This window comes from Haliaeetus albicilla, chromosome 5 (assembly GCF_947461875.1).
Source record: "Haliaeetus albicilla chromosome 5, bHalAlb1.1, whole genome shotgun sequence".
Lineage (NCBI taxonomy): Eukaryota > Metazoa > Chordata > Aves > Accipitriformes > Accipitridae > Haliaeetus > Haliaeetus albicilla.
The window spans coordinates 12,509,321-12,529,752 of record NC_091487.1 but is presented as its reverse complement, the minus strand read 5'-3'; the positions used below and the strand labels follow the sequence as shown (position 1 = coordinate 12,529,752).

General features: G+C 37.3%; 1 protein-coding gene across 15 annotated transcripts in view; it reads left to right on the top strand.

Moving 5' to 3' along the window:
- The window catches only part of TRAF3 (TNF receptor associated factor 3), a 75,096-nt gene that overhangs the window by 26,568 nt on the left and 28,096 nt on the right, over positions 1-20,432 (top strand). For all 15 annotated transcript variants that reach the window (XM_069783407.1, XM_069783402.1, XM_069783400.1 and 12 more), the window contains 4 exons: positions 13,386-13,642; positions 16,680-16,731; positions 19,000-19,104; positions 20,007-20,174. In XM_069783407.1, the coding sequence (XP_069639508.1) occupies positions 13,401-13,642; positions 16,680-16,731; positions 19,000-19,104; positions 20,007-20,174 (567 nt within the window). In that variant the 5' untranslated portion in view covers positions 13,386-13,400. The remainder of the gene's footprint in view (positions 1-13,385; positions 13,643-16,679; positions 16,732-18,999; positions 19,105-20,006; positions 20,175-20,432) is intronic.

The following is a 20,432-nucleotide window of genomic DNA, read 5'->3' as shown; positions in this document are numbered from 1 at the left end:
CTTACTTCAGCAAGACACAGAAGCTGTTTGGATTGATAACAAAATGTATCCTTGTTCCAAAATGGGATAACCTTCACTTATTAGCTGACAGCTATGCTGGTGATAGGTGTGATTAGTAAAAACTCTGGTGCAATCAATACCTGGGAGAATAAATTGCTAAAACTATAGAAAGGAAAAAAAATACAGTGTGAGTTTACGTATACCTAGTTTAATAATTCTTTTTTTTTCCTCTGAATAACTCTCTTGAAAAGTGGAAGATTAAAAAAACAAAAGAAGCAAGGAAAAACTGATTTTTGATACCGTATGATTAACCTACAGAACTCACTAATCTGAGATAACAGCAGGAATTTTTTGCTCTTGGCCTCAAAATAATTGCTTCTAGGGTTAGCAGAGGTATGGAGGAAGCAGGGATCATGCTTAACATGCTTTGGAGCTACCTTTTTTTATTTTCTTTTTTTCTTTTTCCTCCAACTGTTGTATGTTGCTAGAAAACTTTCAACTATGTCTACTGAAAGCAAATACTCCTAGGCTTGAATGAAATTATGACATGATGTCTGTGCTGTAGGCTATGAGCCTATCCACTAGTGTGTTGTAGAGGTTGTTTAATTATGGAAAAGAATCCCAGAACTGGATTGTGCCTGGCTTCATGCATGTATATTACGGCATTTTTCATATATTTTTGGACTTTATGCTATATTGTAGGAAGCACATTTATAAATGTTCTTAATTGGATTCAATTTTACACTTTTTGGGGGATCTTCTAAAGGCAGCACTACAAGAGCTTCCAGAACAATGTGAAGCAGTTAGAAGAAAGGATTCTTCACAAAAGCATTTATAATGTTAAGGTGGTAGTTCTCCTTATATAGAGAGATGAGGGTACCTTGACCTCTCTAGCCGTTTGTCTATAATATTATACCTAGTGTTTTCAGATCCTGAAATTGTTTCATATAGATCATAAAGCATTGGGCTGCAGTTTAGTTGGGAAGTATTATGAAAAAAAATCTCTTATGAGACTAAGAAAGGCAGGCAGGTGATTTCTTCTTATCCAGACTTCTAGGAGGATTTAGACTGGTGACAAATCTCACTAGAAGAAGAGTCTAAAAATAATACTTTCTACTGATGTAAAACACTTCAGGCCAGGGATGCTATAAAGGATAAGCAATATAGTGCTTATTTTACAGTTTAGGGGGAAACAAAATGGTAAAGTCTTAAAATCATGTAGCACTCAGTAGAATTGGTGGAAAAAAATTCCAAACCACTGCTGTAATATTGGAAGCTTCATTGCCTAGATACAAGTTATTTGCAAAAAGTGGGGAATCAGCACTCTTTGTCCTTTAAACTCTAATCTTAGGACTTAAGCTGCTTGTTCTTACAGTGACTGTCCTCTGCATACTTTTAAATCTGGCATTTGCTCCAATTGGAAGTTATTCTGTGCATTCTGCATAGCTAGACTGTGCCTACATGGATCTTTATAATGCAAGCAGATAGTCTTTATCAGCATAAATTCTCCAAGGAATCTCTGAGGATTCTCATTTAGTTTCTAGTGCAACACCTGGAGGCTTTCAGGTTTGAATTTTCAAAAATAAAAATGCACGTTTAAATGTAAGATTGCCATTAATACATTAAACAAAATTGCTCTATTCAGTATTTATTTGGTAGAGGTGAACACGATTTCATTAATATTAACTAGAGGAGCCCTCTGGCTTTAAGCATGTAAAAAGAATTTTCAACTAAAACTGGCATCTTCATATTCCAAATCTCAGAAATCTTCCTGAGGCCTTGTGGATGGTGTGGAAAGCACCAATTTTTAACATGTCTCTTCAGCAGCAGCAGTGCTGTACAATTCTACCAGAAATTTCTTTGAAACGTTGCTGTCTCCTGTGTTAAACTTTTTTTTGGCTGTGTAACAGTGATAAACACTTGCTTTTGGGTAGTGATATGAAATTCGGTCAGAAAAATTTGTAAGGTACTCTTACAATCTTCACATTAAGTATTTTGTAGACGGACAACATCCTCATCGATTTTTGTTAATTCACAAAATCCAGTGCAAGAGAGAAACATTCAAAGAGATGTGGGGTTTTTTTTTTGTCCATAGTAGTATCCTGTCTGAACTGGTGCTGTAGAGATGGCTTGTTTTCAAGATGTCAACAATGTCTATTGATCTGAAACCTCCAGAATAACAGTTGATAAAAACCTGCAGGCAGCGAATACAAGACTTAAGGTTTGCAAGACAAAATAATAAAATAGTTTGATGTATGGGAAAGTAATCACAATCAGAGAGAGAAACTAGGCAGTTGCATGCAAGTTCCAGGTAAAAGAATCTTTGAATGGGACTTTGCAGCTGGAAAAACAAATACCATTATACACCAGAAGGAATTTGTGTCTTATATAGACTTGGCCTTCAATATCATATTCCCAAAGCCTACGTTTACTGCAAGAGGAAGCAACAAGTTCCTTCCTTTCTTACATTGCTGGGAAACATGTTTTGAGAATTTAAATCTTCAGTTACAAAAAAACCAGTTTCTTCCATGAAAACCTTTTGTAAAGGTAAAAAATACTGTAGGTAGCAAGTGAATGTGAAGTTCTGATTCTGAACATTCTGACAAGTCTGAATTAAGGGTCTATGTCTTTTTCCAGACCTTGTTTTTTCCTCCTGAAAGTTCAGCTTCAGTAATATATTTTTACTAGAGATGTGGAAACTAGAATGCACTTTACTATAACTAGAAATACTAGCACATGTGTTGTGGTGGTTTGGTTTTTTTAAATTATTTTTTTCTGTGTGTTGCTTTTTTTTCTTCCAGATTCCATTTACAAATGTGTTTCAATAGGTTTTATCCTCTAATAGAAAAATCTTAACAATGTGCCCCCCCATCACTTTTCCCAAACTTCAAGATGTTAGTCATAGAAAATACAATATAAACAGTGAAGTATACAGTATGAGCACTGAAATCACTGAAGTTAAACCTGCTATCACTTCATTAAACAAGTGGACAATGTCTTTGTCTTCCCTCATGTTCTGATAAATAATAAAATAAAAATGGCAAGAGAGTTGCCCTTATGCCCTTTTTTCCTTTTTCTTCCTGAATAAGAAGCAATGATTTTAGACAAAGCTGAAGACATCATCTAGAATGGTGGAAAAATTCACTTAAGATTAGTGAGAGGTTGGAATCTGTGCATGAATGAATATTGTCTAGGCAGTTTAATGTTAAATAAAATATTCTCATGATGTTGCTTGCTGTTACTAGTTTCTAGAATTTGGTTAGTATTTAGGGCAGTGTGGAAAAATAATTCTTTCTTATCTGTGTTTATAGTATGCAGTGGTTGACTGGATAAAATGGAAGAGCAGGAAATGTTTTATGTGGGTGAGTTTCCATAGGAGACAGGATAGATAGATGATTTTTTTTTTTTTTTTTGAGCATTGGATGTAGGCTGAGAAAACTTATTTTGGTTAGAGTGGAAAGAATTTCTTGTGGAAGTGAGATATTGTGATCTCAGTTTCTTGGGATAGCCATTTCTAGTTCCACAGTACTTCGTTACAACACTAATTCAAAAAGTGCAGAGCCATTCTTGAAGTTGCATTCTGTGTCATTTACCAGCTTACTCTATTCTCTGCTGTGTTCAGAATTTCTTGGGAGGATTATTTTGTTAAAGATGAGCTGTGTTTTGAAATTAGATTAACTAATATTTTGGGGATTCTTGAGAAGGCAGTTTTCCTGTAATTATTTATAATAAACCTCTTGAAGTGCTTTGGTTTTTTTCTTTTTTTAATTTTGCTTTTCATGGACACCTTTGCCTTCACACGCTTTCTTCTTATGCGTGCGGAAGATGAGGTGAAGAATTTTAAGACAGGTAGTACCTCTGCTTAGATTTCAAGGCTGGATTCATTAAGAGTCAACACAGATGCACTCTGCCAGAAATTGGCTATATAGAAAGTATTCTTCATGCACTTGCCAGTTAGCAGAGTAGATAGATAGACAGACTGTGATTTGAAGAGTATCTGTTGGTATTTTGCTGGACTTCTGAAATTTCAATAGATTGGAAACGAGTATCTCTTTGATTAAGAGAGTGGAAAAGAATAACATCCGTTGATAGGTCTAGGTTTAAAAAAAGAAAAGGAAAAAAAAAAGGCTGACAACTTTTAAGACAGCAAGATTTTTTGATTCCTACTTGGTGATTTCAGAGATGAAGAGACTTTGGTGTATTAAGTTGATATAATTTAAAAGCACGTTGTTTCTGATAAATCATGCAGCAGACTTTTTCAACCCAAGTTATGCCTTCAAGAAAAGGGGACTTTTTTAGGTCACTAAGGGATGAGACATCTTTTTCTAGGACTGTATATTTTGGCCAAAAAGATTGGGACATGCTATCTGTCTTAGCCCTTGTTGATCCTTGTTAGGATGTGTCACGGGTAGTTCAAATTTACTGTTTCCCAGTCACAGCAAGCATAAGTGGGAAACATAGTGAATGACTTCTCTTTTGGGTATATGTGATTTGACATTACCACTTGTAACTTGTGAACCAATGACTTCTATGCCGTGCAATAAAAGTAAAGGAAGCATTAGGCTTGGTGTAAAATGAGAAGTAGAGGAAATCTGGACTGATGGAAATAGCTTCCCATAAAAACAGAGTATTCAGAATGCAAATATAAACTGGTTTTGCTAGTTCTCTCTTCAAAGCATATATAAAATAATTTCGTAAAAGGAAGCTACCTTTAACTTGAAATATGATTATCATGGCATTTCCCAGAATATTTGATCTGAATATTTTTCTTTTGTGGTAGATCGAACTTTTCCTTTGTAAACAGAGCCAGAAGTTACAAAAAAATACACAGTGTTGATCCACTTCCTCCACATGGGACTGGCATATCTATCTCAATCATGGACTTCCCCTGAACAGCAGTGGAAGAGATTAAAGTACACTTTGTCCTGTGACCATCTGACTGTCTTTTGATCTTTCCTAATTCTTTAAATGCTTCTACTAAAATCCTTGTATAGAAATATGGATCCCAACTGGGGGTTAACTTCATAAGTGAAATGCAATAACCTTGTGTATTTTCTCTTCTCTCTCCTGCACCCATAGACAAGAACCAAAACTGGAATTCAAAATGCAGAAGGGGGAGCTTGGACAGCATGTCTCTTATCTGTTGTCTTGTGACCCAGGCTTTCAAAGCTTAAGAGGTCTTTTGATTTCTAAAAGAGGCTTTTGGTTTCTTGCACTTCAAATGACTTTATACTGTATTTTGGTAGCCCGCTGAGATTAAGAAGTAATTATTGAAAGCTGTAGATAGCAAGTGTAAGTCAAAATACAAACACTTTGTTTTTACTACTGCCTCAGGCTGAATCTTAAAGTGGTTTTGCCAGCCCATATGTCATGATTCAAAAGAATGCTGTTAACTTTCAAAAGAGTAATAGTTGAACATAGCATCACATAAAAATCAGCTTTCCTAAATGGCACTGAATTACTTTACTGCTCTTTTTTTTTAATAGTTAAAATTTAATCCCTTTTAAAGTTAATTTGTTTGTTTGGGTTTTTTTTGTTTTGTTTTGTTTTCTCCCATCAGTGCAGTATGTGTTAGACTGAATGTGAATTCTATTCAACATATTATTGGGTAGTTACTAAAAGTGTCAGTCCCTGGGCTCTTGGATACTCCAAACTATATTAATACTACATTATTATTTATAAATATTCCCATTCTTATCTCTTAATGCTGATGTAATTACTTTACACATCTATCCAATGCTTTCTTTCTATTTAGAATCTAATTTGTTACACTGAGCAGGAGGGAGTATACATTAGAACTGTTTTCATGAAAGCATAGTCTAGCAGGCTTGCTAAATTGAGTTCCCTGTACTGGGATGTTGTTCTGTTTAATCCTGTAAGACACTTCACATGAATGTGTAGACTCGTTGAAAGAAATAGAGCCAAGGAAAGTGATAAAAAGTTAAAAGAATAAAGCAATGTAAAACTTAGCTTATGGTTCATTTTCTGCTATTCAGTCATTTTGCAAACTAGAACATGGGAAATGCACAATGGTTGCGATTCAAGTGACATGCATGATTGTTCTTTTGCAAGAATATCAGATAACATTTTTGGTTATACTTCTAATTTTCTAGTTCAGATAGGAAAAGAAGGACTAGTCTGTACCATCCAAGTGAAAAATAGTTTTGCTATTTGTTCAATAATTTTTACAGAATAGAGCCCTTAAAGATTATGGTGAGATCTGGTTTAGTTGCTTGAGAACATAGCAGTTTGTGCATTGGAACAGGCCTTTTTTCTGCATAAGAATATCACGCCATAATTGCTATAATAAAAACTCCTCACAGAGGAGTCTTAAGCACTGGAAGAGGTTGCTTGGAGAGGTTGCGGTATCTTCATCCTTGGAGTTTTTGAAAACTCAGCTTTGGACAACCTGATCTAACGTTGAAGTTGGCCTTGCTCTGAATGGGAGGTTGGGCTAAATGGCCTCCAGAAGTGCCTTCCAACCTCAGCGTCCCTGGGATACTGCACTAAAAAGTGGCTGTGAAGAGCTTGCAAATGGCAGAAGCTTCTTGTGTGGAGAATACTCAGTGTCTTCTGTGTGTTTTCAAGTGCTTCTGTCCTACTTGCTTATATCCACGTAGTGATTTTTCCCGTTGATCTCATCTGTTCTATTATGTATATGATCTCAAGGTCGTCTTCACAGTTGGTTTATGTTAGTTTATGCAAGGAAGGTGGATGCTTATGGAGGTATAGGGCAAAGTTTAAAGTAGTTAAAATACCCAGTTTATTTTAACACAAGGAAAAATAAGTTTTAAATATCAATGCTGCTTTTATTTTCATACAGGAATTGGTCTTAGTATTTGAATGTTTTGCATAAAAGAAGATAAGGAATGGTCTCATCTCTTTCACTGTGTAAAGTTGTATCTAGTGTTGGTGACCAGCAACCCTTCCCCATCCTCCCATAACCCCCTCAGAATTTTCTCTTAAAGCATATGCTGGAAATACCTCAGCACTGGTTAGCTGATCCTATATATGCTGTATAGAAATAGTGAATAGTGCTTCAAGCATGACAAGTACATGGAGGGGAAAAAAAAAAAATCAGTAGTTCCCCTGTACAAACAAGAGGAGTGAAAGTGCCAAGACTTCTGACCTCACACACGGCAAAATCGATGGATGGTTCAAACCTGCCGCTCCGGTGCTGCTTCAGTCACTATCTAGGTATTTTTGTGGAGTGATTCAAGCTATTTGCATTTTATTTAGCAGTTGTTCTTCTGTGCCCTTGTCCAGACTCAACAGGGGGGCTTTTACCAGAATGCCAGGCTGAGGGGTGGCTGGATGCTGTGAGGATGGCTCTCTGCAGTAGGACACCCTCATGCTTAAGAGCTCTAGAGTCAAGATTCCCATGGCAGCCTCCCTGCTCAGCTTTAATTTTTTTTTGACATGTGTGCACTGAGTAAATTAATAATATGTTGTCACCAATATACTGCTTTCAGTTTGCATTATTGTTTTAACGAGTCATTGAGGTACAACAGTATATGTTGCATATTGTAGTCATGCTTGGAAATAGAAGCAGAACCGACTCAGAAGATTTGTCTAAAAGATACTGAAAGAAAGATGTACGTTCTTTTCAGTACGTATGTGCTAGGAATTTATTAGAAGCTATAAAATGCTGAAATGTAAGAGAAAGGAAAAGTTAAGGTTGTTTTAATAATTTAATTTTAAGATAAAGATTTCTGTGTGATAACTTGAAGCAATAATTCTTGGTGATAGAAAGCATATGGGCTGGGAAGACTGAAGAGCTAGAAATACCACCCCAGGTACTTGATTATTTGGTGCTCTGAGGCTATCCTGTAAAGCACAGAAGAAAATTCTGTGAAGAGTGAAACTGATGAAGTCTGGTTTCCTAGTAATCTGTGCTCTACATCCCTTTTTTTAACCCCTACTCCCCCTTCCTCAAAAAAAAAAAAAAAAAAAAAAAGACAAAAAAAAAAAAAAAGACCCTGCCATTATTATATTGGAGGAGACTAAGACCACGAAGTTTGCCTGGACAACAGGGAGCAGGTGGTCTTGGCTGGCTTGGATGTAATTGTGTACTGACTTGCCAACTGATAGATCACAGGTGGTGATGACCGAGGTTGTACTTTTACAGCCTCTTGCTCAGTGAGACATAGGTTTCTCTTTCTGTTCCCCACATAGCTGCTCATTTTCATGAAACCTATCTGTCCAGTTGGTTCCCAAGTGTTTTTGAGAGGCTGGGAGGAGAGACAGCACAGTCACAAGCCTTATCTCATTAAAAGCTAGACTAAAAAAACATACCCCACACTACCAAAAAAAATTACCTAGTTAGAATGAGGCCCTGAAGTTTGTGTGGTTTTACGCTTTTTAGATAAGAATATATAAACTGGTTTTTGAAGAGGAAAGATTGAATCATCTCATTGGTCACTTTTCTGCTGTGATCTTTAGCTCCCTCTTGCAACTTCAAGTTTCTTTTTCAGAACTTAATTTAGATACTGTTGTTCTGTTAGGAATGTTGTTCTGTTTGGGTAACTTCTGTTTTCAGTGCAAATTGTAATTTGATTGAAAAGCTTTTCTGTCCTAAGTAATAACCAAATTAGATTGTGTCTTCTGTTATGCTCTTCTCTGGTAGTGTAACAAAAACATTTATTTCAAATAACTTCTTGACCTTTTTGAATTTTAAAACTTCGGCAAAAGCTTATTTGCTTTGTATTGTCAATATGTTGAAAACTGTCTTCATGCAGAGCTTGCTAGCTGCCAAATCCTGTGGTCCCTTTTGCCATCAATTTTTTGGGGGGTGTTTTAGATTACATAAGAGTTAATATTTTTCCTGGTTTTTTTAGATGCAAATTTATTTTGAATTTTTATGGAAGCTTTATTGTATTTCTATGTTGCAAATTGGTTTTATTCCCAAAAAGCAAATAAAAAAAAAATGTGGTATAATACAGAACAGTAATGCAGATTTCTAGGATGTTTGCCCTCTCTGTGGTAAGAACAGCATCCTTGCTTCAACAAGGAAAGAGAAAAATGCTTTTTGTTCGGGAACTCCTATGCTTTCTAATTCTTGGAACATCTTTGTCAGTAGATTCACTTTTGTTTCCAGTTTCTAATGCTCTGTACTAATGTTAGTATGAGTTAAGTAACAACAAATTGTTCTAACCTTTATTACAGTGTATACAGCCTGAAATATTAACTGGGGTCTAGCCTCAGATACTTGAGTAGCACTTATATTGAACAAGAGTAGTGACAAAAATGCAGCGCAGTGAGACCTGACAGACTGGAGCGAGCAGTGTCACCCATCTGATGACCAGAACAATCTCTGCTTCTGTTACTCTGCAGAAGCGTGAATATAAGTACATGTCGGCTGCAGGAGAGGTGGCTGAAGGAATGTAATCAACAGTGGACAAAACTGACCTTGGTGACTGTGCCTCTTTTTATGTGCTTATCTGGCCTGAAAAGTGTGATTGTCCAAGATTTAGCAGTTTTTAAAGACATCTAAAAGTCATATTCTTTTATTGTGATGATTTTTCCCAGGGATTAGAAATTGGACCAAGAAATAGCTAGTAGTGAATTAAGAGTTAAGATTTAGCTTGCTGAACAGGAACCAGAGTCTTTGACTTGATGGCAGCTTGCCATGCCTTTAGGAATCGGAGGCCCCCACCAGAACTAGCCTATCTTGAATGTTCTAGCCAGATTCCTCTCCCTGCTTTCTGGAGGTATGTTATCTTCACTGCTGTAAGTGCATGGTATCTTACTGAGGTGTGACTTCAAAATTGCTTCTTGTTGGCAGTTTGAAACATGATTATGGGGGTATAATCTGAGTCCTGCTGTTAAAGGTTCCTGAAAAGGAAAAGAAGATATTGCAGATGACACCCTGTAGTGGTATGTAAACCATAGTAGAAAGTTGTTTGCAAAAGGGTGGCAGCTGAAATGTTTGCGTTATCTGCACTTGTGTTCACCGCTGATCTCATACACAGGTGTAACAGCATGCAACTCACATGCATGAGGACATAGCTCTGTGCATGCAGATTTGTGTGTGCAGTTTGATAGACATCACGTCTCCCCACTCCCTTGTTAAATGCAGCTCTTCCGTTGTAGTAAGGAGTTCTTTTGGTGTTCTTTTAAGCTCAGTTCTCTATTGTATTTTATTGCAGTACTTCATGAATGGCTTCCTAGTTTTGCTGCATAAGATAATGCTGGCAGTTCAGAGTATTGTGGAAGAGAATTCCTCACCAAGCTGGCCACTCTGTTGCTGCGCTTGTTTAGCTTTTCTGGTCTGACATACTTCTTCATAAAACAGAAATATATAAGCTGAGGCACACAAATCTTATTCTTAGGCATATTGCATAGTAAATTTTATTTATCAGTGTGCTTTCTGGTTGTTTTCTGTGACGAGGTATCCAGTATGTCACTTCCAAAAGTGGAGTCCTGTGGAGCCCTGTGCAGCTTATTTTGGTATGAAATCTTTCGTGCCAGCTGACAGTCCAGCCCCAGAGGAGTTTCATATCTTTATGAAACTCTCACCTGCTGCTCATTTGGCATTCAGTACTCTTTCTCAGTTAAATCTTGAATATTATTCTTCTTACCCCTGCCTGCCTCATTGTGATTAATAAACTGAATAGTTTCCCTGAAGAAATCATGCTTTTGGAAGACTTCACATCTCTAATCATCTTTAGCTTCTTTTTGTTTGGAAGAAACTTAATGGGGAAACAGATGTTCCAATAGTTTTGTTGTATGACTTACAAGTTCAGGAACTTTGTGCTTTCTTGACTTGCCAATTCTCCTGTCAGCATCTCTCTTAGTGCCTCTTTTTCTGAATTTCTTCTGTGGGTCAGAATCAGGCCATGCCTTGTTTTATTCTAGCATTTTAAGAAAAATCACATTCCCTGTCTTGTTCTTACCAGTCAACATTCTTGAAGTTGGCTTTTGACTTCCAAGAGTTGACAGAATGGTAGAGGTCTTGAATATGATTAAAAAAAAATGCAGTTGCAGTGGGAAAAGAGGCATCAGTATCTACCTACAAATTATAAATCAGAGAACTGAAAACCTTTACGGATTCCTAAACTGCTAGCTCCAAATGAAGCTCTTCCCACAGTTGCGCACAAGAAGCAAATCCGTAGATAGCATCCAGATGGGTGAAACTTAGCTTACGGAGTTGCACTTTTTTTTTTTTCCCCTCTCTTGCTAATCTCCTTTTCTGTTACAGCTGCAACAAAGTGCCAAGTCCTAAGCTCATGACTGGGTTCCCCTCTGTCCAGTCACAGATGTTCAGCAATGGCTGTCATGTCTTGGGCAATCTCTAAAGCTAGACTACTTTCATCAGCTGCTTTCCTTTCTCGCTCATGTCACTTCTCTTAACCTCCTTGTCTCTCAGCATCACATCTCATTTCTTGTATGCTGGTTATAGTCTCTTGAATTGCCTCTTCAGTATCATCATTATCTGGCTTTTTGTTTGGTTTTTTTAATGGTTGCTGCTGAAACTCCAGTTCAGGCTTTGCTTACTTCCCTGGTCTGAAATAACCTGAATTTCCTCATTAATGAGAGCTGCAAGTTACTTACAGTTCAGCACTGATTTTTCTGTTTTTTCAGATACTGTTCTGCCAAGACATTAGACTCTGCAGTCTTTGAAGAGTAGACAAGGAACAGGCAGATATTAATTCAGATTATGCACCAGCATTTATATTTCCCTTTCAGTTACTGTAGAAACTGTTTTGTTTCTTTGTGGGTTTTGGTTGGTTTTTTTTTTTTTTGGAGGGGGAAGTGGTGGTGGTGGGAGGGAATGTTTGTTTGGGTTTCTTGTTTGTTTGTTTTTCTGGTTTTGAATAAGACCCAAACATTGGATCTATCGAGTTATGAGGATGGTTTTCTTGCGCTCTCTCTGTGTTTGATGGAGATACAGAGACGCTGTCCCCCCGGGGCAGGGGGGCAGTGAAGTGTGGACTTGTCATTCAGTACCTCTATCCTTGCTCAGCTGATGTTGGTAAAGACATGAAATGGTATCAGTGATGAGATGAAATGATTTTGTCTTTTGTTTCTAGAAATAACAGCTGGCATCAGAAATGAAAGAAATTTCCTTGGCTGTTTAGTCTCCATGGAGAATTCTATACCAAAACTATAGATGCAGAAATGATTTACAAGAAAATACGTTCAATTACAAGTACTTGTGTGGTGGGTTTTAGGCTTAGCGAGGGAAGATAAGAGATCACAAAAACCGTGCACAAGAAGGTTTGCGTGTTTGGGATGTGAGGCATTCGACTCCCTTTGTGGTATTGGTGGACATACTTTTATAATTGAGAAATGAACTGGACCTCATTTCTTCATTCTGCTTCTTAAAGTTGAATTATAGCGCTCGAGGCAACTGTAGAGCAGTGGAATAGGTTTATATTTCAAGTGTCAGTTAACATGGAGGGAGAATTGGAGTATGCCTTTCTCTTGTAAATAGCCAGGCATTTCTCTTATGTAAATAGGTGTTGGATCCTCCAACTGTGCTTTCTCCTTCATGTGCTGAGGTTTTTTAAGACCACTTAACACTTGTTTGACTAGAAGATAAGCAAGGAGATCACTGAAAATGGGTTTTAAAATTTAACCCGGGGTATTTTTCCTCTGTTGCTCTGCTAATGCTTTGCATGCTGACCTAGAAGAATCATAGTCCAAGATAATAGGTACTGTAATTCAGTCTTCAACTGCATTAATTATTTTTTCATCTGCCTGTCAGTTGTGCTTAGTCCTGGTGAATTAATCAAGTGGCCATGTTATATAGGCCTTTCTCCTCTGTCAGTTAGACTTGTATCACCTGTTCCCTTCATGTGGGGATGTACAATGAAAAAGTTGGAAAGTGTTTAAAAAGTAAAAACCTGTTGTGTTGTTCTAAAACAGACTTAAAGCAGCATGTCTTATACTTTGCTATTGCATGGGATAGACAAGAAGAGCTGGCAGTGAAGGTGCATAGACTCCAGATACACTGTATAGTGGTTGTGTGCTTTTCACAGTAGCATCTGAGTAGTAGCGTGCACGGTACTGGACCAGTGCACCTTCACCACCACAGCCCTTGCTGCTTCCTCTGCTTCAAAGAGAGAGAGAAAGACATGGAAGAATGCAAGCTCTGTTCTTTTTTGTTCCTAGAGCGATGCCAATAATTAACTAACACGTTGCTTTCAGGAATAGGTTTTAATTCTTGACCTTCTAGAGCCATTGAAAAATATAGAATATTTTATGGGTTTGCTATGCTTAATAAACTTAGGCAGTTATGTATGTATTATGATGTGTGGACACATATTTGTTCTTAGTGCTTTCTGGTTTTACATAGTCTCTCAGAGACGCTGTGTTTGTTTTATTTAAATGGAAAAAAGAGGTCTTCATTTCTCAGAAGTTTTCTCATTTTTGCTTCACAGAAACTATCTTAGAGCATGGACACCAGTAAGAAGACAGAACCCCCTTTATCTGTGGAAATGGTGCAACAAAGGGCCAATCCTGATCGCAGTCCTTCAGCATCAATTTATGTTCCAGAGCAAGGTGGCTACAAAGAGAAATTTGTAAATGCTGTGGAAGATAAGTATAAATGTGAAAAATGTCACCTCATCTTATGCAATCCTAAACAGACTGAATGTGGACACAGATTCTGTGAGACCTGCATGAATGCCTTGCTAAGGTATGTTTTTTGTTGTGACAGAACATGTTAATAACTCTGTCTTATGAACCGCTGAAAATAGCGTGAACACCATTGTAGTTTTAGGAATACATTAAGCTAATGCCCTGGCTTGAAGCAGCCTTCCACTTGTTGCTTGCTTGATTATTTGTTATCCATATGCTGGTGCAAACATTTGTGTTCTACTCTGGGTCAGGATGAGACAACTAAGCTTTCCATCAATATGGTTGGAATGGTTGTTAAAGTGGTTTAATCCCATGTAGTGATGTGCGTTAGGTAAGAATTTCATTGCCTGTGGAGCCTAGACTGAGTAGCTATTTCACATGACTGGTAACATGGCTAGTTTGGCGTAGAATGCTCTTAGTGAATTGTGGTTATGTGAGGAAGTGAGCCTGCAGAGGCTCCTTGGGGTGATGGTACCTAACCTAGCTGTGGACCCAGCCTTACAGTTGAGTGGTGGGACCCTTGGATAAATGTAACTGCTTGTGGAGCTTCCTTTTCCCATAACCATTCTACCTGTATGTCCTGGGGCTTGTATGTTTTGTGGATTCCAGGAGGGTCAGGAAGGCTGGCCTCTCTTACTGAGATGTTTGGGCCAGAGTGCAAAGTGGTGGGTGAGTGGATGTTATAGGTGTAAAATGAATGCTGAGAGATTCAACCTTTCCTAGTCTAGGTAAGAATAAGAGTGTGATCATTCAAGGAGTATCTAGCTTTTAACAAGTATCTGTGCATCAGTAGAAGTGTATTTCTTTGCCTCTCAATTTTGATGCATTGCTACTGATTGTATTCAGCACTGTGATTTCAAAACTTGGTCTAATGTTTGGAGACCATTCTGCAAACTTTAATCTCCTGGGGTAAATAAGCAGTCAACACTTCCATTTGCTACTGGGAAAACAGAGGTATAGAAGACATTGAGCTCGCTGGATGTTGCACACTGGACTACTAAGAGGATTTGACTTTAGAAGGTCGTGGTGATCTCGCGTTTACTTTTTGTGACCATCCTGACTCTAGGTATTAGCTTATATTTCCCTTGGAAATACTGTAATCTCAGATGTTTATAAATCAAGACTACATGCAGCATGGCAAAAGAAATTGGAGGATATTACATTACTCTGTCTCATGATAAAGAGTAACCTCTGTACTGGGCAAATACAAGGGTCCATAGCTCACTAATCCACTCCTGTAGGTTTTGTGCTACAGCATGTCAAATTTAAAACAACAAAAAAACCCTGCCAACTTTTTTTTCAATACACATTTTCAGGTGAGGTGTAGTTTTCATTTAAGAAATACAGTTATTTCTTTCTGAATATATGTTTTTGGAAGAGTCTTACATGGTTAATAACAGTGACTGCAGAAAAGCAAACACCTGCCATGCTTGATGCGTGCAGATGGACAGAGCAGATCCTTAACAATCTAAAGCAGTAACAATTCTGGCATTGCTGGAATCTGGGCAGTTTTCCTTCCCTACTGTGAGACATGCACATGTGGTTATTACAGTGCAGCTAGAACATGTGTAATTTTACTTTCTTGACTTTCCAACTAGTGTGTTATTGAAAAGGACACATGGGTAAGACCATCTACCACACTGCTCTTTCATTCAAGTTATTTCACTATATTTAAGTGCTTGTTGCAAACAAATTCTTTATTAAAATTAAATTTACAGCTCCTTTTTTTTGAGAAATAAAAAGTGCCATAAAACTAGAAGCAAAAGAAGTTTATGTTGTTTCTGCATTTGGCACAAAAAATTTTCATTCAGTGTTGATATGCTGCTGCATACACACACACTGATTATATGTTAGCAGCTTCTGTTCCAGTGTTATTTGAGGACAAAGAATTGGGAGTCAGTGTAGATAACGCAGTAAAGATGTCTGCTCAGTATGCAGCAGTAGTTTAGAAGAGCAGGTGGGATGCTTGAGTGAATTCAGTAAGAGCAAGGAAAGCATGACATTGTATTAAACACTATATGCCCTCAAGTAAATTAGTTCCCCCCCCCCTTTTTTTTTTTTACTTAACAAAAATATTACAGATATTGAAGCTGCAAGGTAGTTAAGATGCTCAGAAATATGATGGGACACGTATGGTCAGTTCAAGAAGCAGAAGCCAGTGAGATGATTTGAAATAACCATACTGATTATATAACATAATCAAACTTATTCAGCCTTTTACATTGATTTGCACAGCTCCTAGCAGCCACAACTTACAGTCTGTCAGTGAGTTGCTTTACAAAAGAATTTACCTAGCTTTTACCTAGTAAAGCACCAAGATCTATGGATGAAAAGCACAAGGGAGATCAGTATGACTATCCCCATTTTACATAGGGAAAAGGAGCTAAAAAGGAATGAAGGGATTTACACTACGACACCTGGCAGGTCAGAGCCAGAAACAGCTGTAGGAACCAAGATTTCCCACACTCCAGTTTCTGTTCACGGACTGCTCTGCTCCTCAACCTGCCTGTTGTCTAAGAGATCACAAGTTTGATAATTAGATTACCAAAACAGCTACAGGGCAATAGTTCAGATAAAGGAGGGAGCAAGGATCTGTAACAGTTACTAAAACCAGAACAGACTTGAAGGAGATGGACATAAATGCTTTTTTACCCTGAAAGGATATATAATTGACTGTCAGAGGAAGTGAAGTTTAATTAAGTGTTGTTTGAAAAAGGACTGGATAATTGAAGAGAAAATATTTTGCCTGTTTGCACAGCTAGATTGAGAAGTGACAAAAATTGTGGATCAGGTGCAGACTGTAAAATAAGGAATGAATTTTGCCACCTTGAAGAAAACCACTGTGCAGTTGGCTGGAGGCATTGTGGTGGTCTTATTTCCTCAGCAATGCCAGATTACTGTCCACTGAAAACTTGGTGTTCAAATTTTTTGAAATAACATTGTGTTATCTCATTATAATGAACTATATCCACTTCTAATGATTTTAAAATATATTCAATAATTGTAACTAAGTAAAGTGCCTAATAAATGGTAATTTTTGTCCTACAAAAATTCAGATGAGTTAAACTAGTTTTTCTGTTTTCTTTTCTCTCCAGTTCTTCTAGTCCAAAATGTACAGCGTGTCAAGAAAGCATAGTAAAAGATAAGGTATTGTTAAAGTTATTTTTTTATTCAAGAGTATTGAATTGTGTGGTGTACCTAAGATGTATTATTGCTTTGTGGTAATTATTTCATAAGCCTAACAAGCTACGTGAGGAGGATAATTTTGTTATAAGACCTAAACCTTGTATTTTATATAGGAGGACAGCTCACTTTTACTGTTAACGACATGGTAGAAAATGGCAGGTCAGCTTCATCCCTAATGGTCCAGCCGGGTGTCACATCTTGTTTTCATAGCTGCAGCAACACATTGCAGTTGTCCTCCCATCAACCAGGAGGGTGATAAGAAGTACTGCATCTCCTGTAGATGCAGAGATGTGACAGATCTAGGCAAATCTTACTCCTGATTTAGCTCCAGACCAGTGTCTACTGTTTCACTAATCTGTTTTTACAGTGTGTTGTTCTGTGAACCACACTGGAACCAGAACAGTGTGGAGTTACAGTAACTAATAGGATCAGATGATTCTTCTATGGATATTTCACTGATACCCTCTTCACTGTTTTTCACAGCAAAACTTTGTATTGCCTTTGAAAGGTTGAGGGTAGAGAAAATTCTTTTTGACTTAGTACACGGTTTATGCAGTTTTTACATTAGATTTTTCTAAAGTGTTTAGTAAATTCTTTGTGTTAGTAGTCTTTCCTGCCTAAATGAATACTTGGTACAGTAACCATTTTCAAGGAAAGGTTAGTGGGTACATGAATCTTTCCTCATCTTAACTCAAAATAGTTCTTTAAACAGTGCTCAGTGTAATTCAGTTTTGACATGGACGGTCTCTCCGGGAGCTCAGACCAATAATCATGACGCCTACTTTATTTGTCTTTTTAACGCTAACTTTCTGGCTCCCAATATACATAAATATGTACATTTATTATGAGACTTCAAATATCTCTAAAACAGGAGGACAAGAAGGGCAATGTATATTAAATACATGTTAGACTAACTGTGTGAGTCAGTAATTTTCACGAAACTGGAAACTTCTCTCTCCCCTTAGAATGCTGATGTCCAAAATCACTGAAGAGCTATTAGATGGTCTTGGAAAAACTGTTTAAAAATTGTCTTCTTACCTTAACTTCAGTCAGTAAAACTGTACCTAGTAACCCTGTGAATTACTTTGGAAAAAATACTACAGTAGTGGCAATTGATTATTCAAATGACAATTGTTGATTCATTAAACTTCACATATGCATCAGTGACCTGTGTCAGATGAGACTGGATGAGAATGGTTGCAGTGTTTCCTTCTTCACTGGTATTGGGGATAGATTCATAGTCACTGTGGACAGATCTGATCATAATTCTCGGTTGTTGTTGTTAAACGTTAGCATGCAGAACCGTTCTGTAATTACACTAATCCTCCAGTGCATGCAGTATAGCAGAACTCCATTTGTCAGAGAAGTTGGGCTTGCTTCTTTGGTGTTTCTTAATGGTCATGAAAGCAGCTGCAAAATAACTAGAAGTTTTTAGCCCTTTGTTTTGATCTTCAAAATAGTAGTAATGGTCTTCAGTCCTTATCTCCAGTTCCTGCCCTTAGCAATGGGGCTTCTTGAGAGTGCAGTTGTGTTGCCTCTTTATCTTTTATGGGGTATCACCCATAAAAGGTGGAAAGTCCAAACCCCAAGCTGTGTATTTCTAATTTTTTGCAGTTCTGTTATAGACAAAAAATGCTTATAAACATTAAAATGGAGAGATAGTTAAAGCCTGCTTATCTGTGAAATAATAAACCTCCTCCAGTCTAAGACCTTAGAAAATGTCTTTAATAATGTGTTACCACTGAAGTGCGAGTAGGTGTTCCAACTAACCAGTCTAGTCATTGTGGGACTGTCTTCCATGAAATCCTTCCTCTCTGAACCACTGTGCTTTGGCTCTTTTTTTGTCTCTATGGTATTGTGCCTAATGCATCAGCTTCCCAAACATTGTAGAGAATTCTAGCTTATTCAGGCCTATCAAGCCTGGCAAGCAAATAGCAAAAAATTTAGTCCTTTCTTGTACCTTTCCTTGTGTTGTATTTATAGTAAATGTGAAACAACAGTAGAGCATCTGTCCAAATAGTCTTTCTCACTGGGCTGCTTCACAGTGGAGGAATCTCAGTGATGCGCACATTCAAGAAAAACTGAGTGGTAGGGTTTTATTTCTGGCACATAAAGCTAGAATTAAATGACACTGCTGTAGCCAAATTGCATGGCTTCTACTTTATTTGAACTTGCATATTCTTGACAGGTTTTAAATTTCTAAAATGAAGTGATTTTTTTATTTTTCAGGTATTTAAAGATAATTGTTGCAGGAGAGAACTACTTGCCCTTCAAATATACTGCAGAAATGAAAACAAGGGCTGTAAAGAACAGCTGTCTTTGGGTCAATTACTGGTAAGTAATCTAACATACTCATAAGCTTCCTTTTGAGTTAAAGAATGAGAAGAAATCTCACAAATTAAAGCCCCAGTCCATTTCTTGACTTGCTCACACTAGGGGTTATTCTGACATTTATAAATCAGATTAGAGTTAAACTGTTTTGAAACTCAGCTTTTTGATGAGCTATAAGGAATTGTAGTAACAAATCATGCAATTGTGTGACACTAAAGCTCAGAAGTATAAATGCATGAAGCAAATGACAAGGGTGAACTAAAATTGGGAAAAATCTTAATGTGTACTTTACAAATGTGAGAAATTTGAATTCTGTTTTGGTGTGTTTTTGTTTTTATTTACCAGTCTTGATCCTCTCATATAAGTGGTGGTTTATGCATGGAGTTAAACCTTTGGCTTCTCCAGACTTGTACAGAATAACCTATAGCTTTGTTTTGTGAAGGTATAACATAGCAGTAATCCAGTAATGTAACAGTTGTAAGGTATGGCTAACCCAGCAGTTTGTAGTGAGATGTATAGGTACTTGCTTTGAGTGAGCAAGCTCAGGTACTTAAACAATTTAAAGCAGCATCTGTGTTTATGTGGAATAATACACCTTGGAAAAGAATGCTTACCTTTTGTTTAAATAGCCTGTGTGGAATTTTGGACTGTGTTAGAATACTTTTAGTATGAAAGTAGCTCACGTACATCTATAATACAGTGAAATCTGCTGTCTAGGTAAAGGGAGTGTAAAGTCAGAAATGTATTCCTGAGTAGATTTGTTAGTGTTTGCTCTTGCACAATACAGTGCACAAAATAACTTTGCTTACTTTGGTTCTGAAGTTACTTAATGTGGGATGTCTTCAGAGTATAGAAGACATGCACAAAATTTAGTTGGCTTGACTTTTTTTTTTTTTATCTTTCAGATGCATTTGAAAACTGATTGTCAGTTTGAAGAGCTCTCGTGTCCTCGTGCTGATTGCAAAGAAAAAATACTGAGAAAAGATTTGCCAGACCACGTGGAGAAGACCTGTAAATACCGGGAGACGACCTGTAAATACTGTAAAAGTCAAGTTCCAATGATTATGTTGCAGGTGCAGTATTTTCTTGTGTATATAGAACAACTTTCCGTACATTAGTGTGAAATAATAACTCTTCTTGTGCTTCTCTCTAGCTGCCAATAGAGCCTTGGCCTCTCAGCCAGAATTAGTAAGTCAAAAGAGAAAATAGGCTGACTTTCAAAACACTTTTTTTCTGCAAAAACACCAGTCACTGCATTGACTAGGAAACATTTTCTTTTTTCTGATGTTCAGATACTGCATTTAAAAAAAAATTCAGATCCACTGCATAAT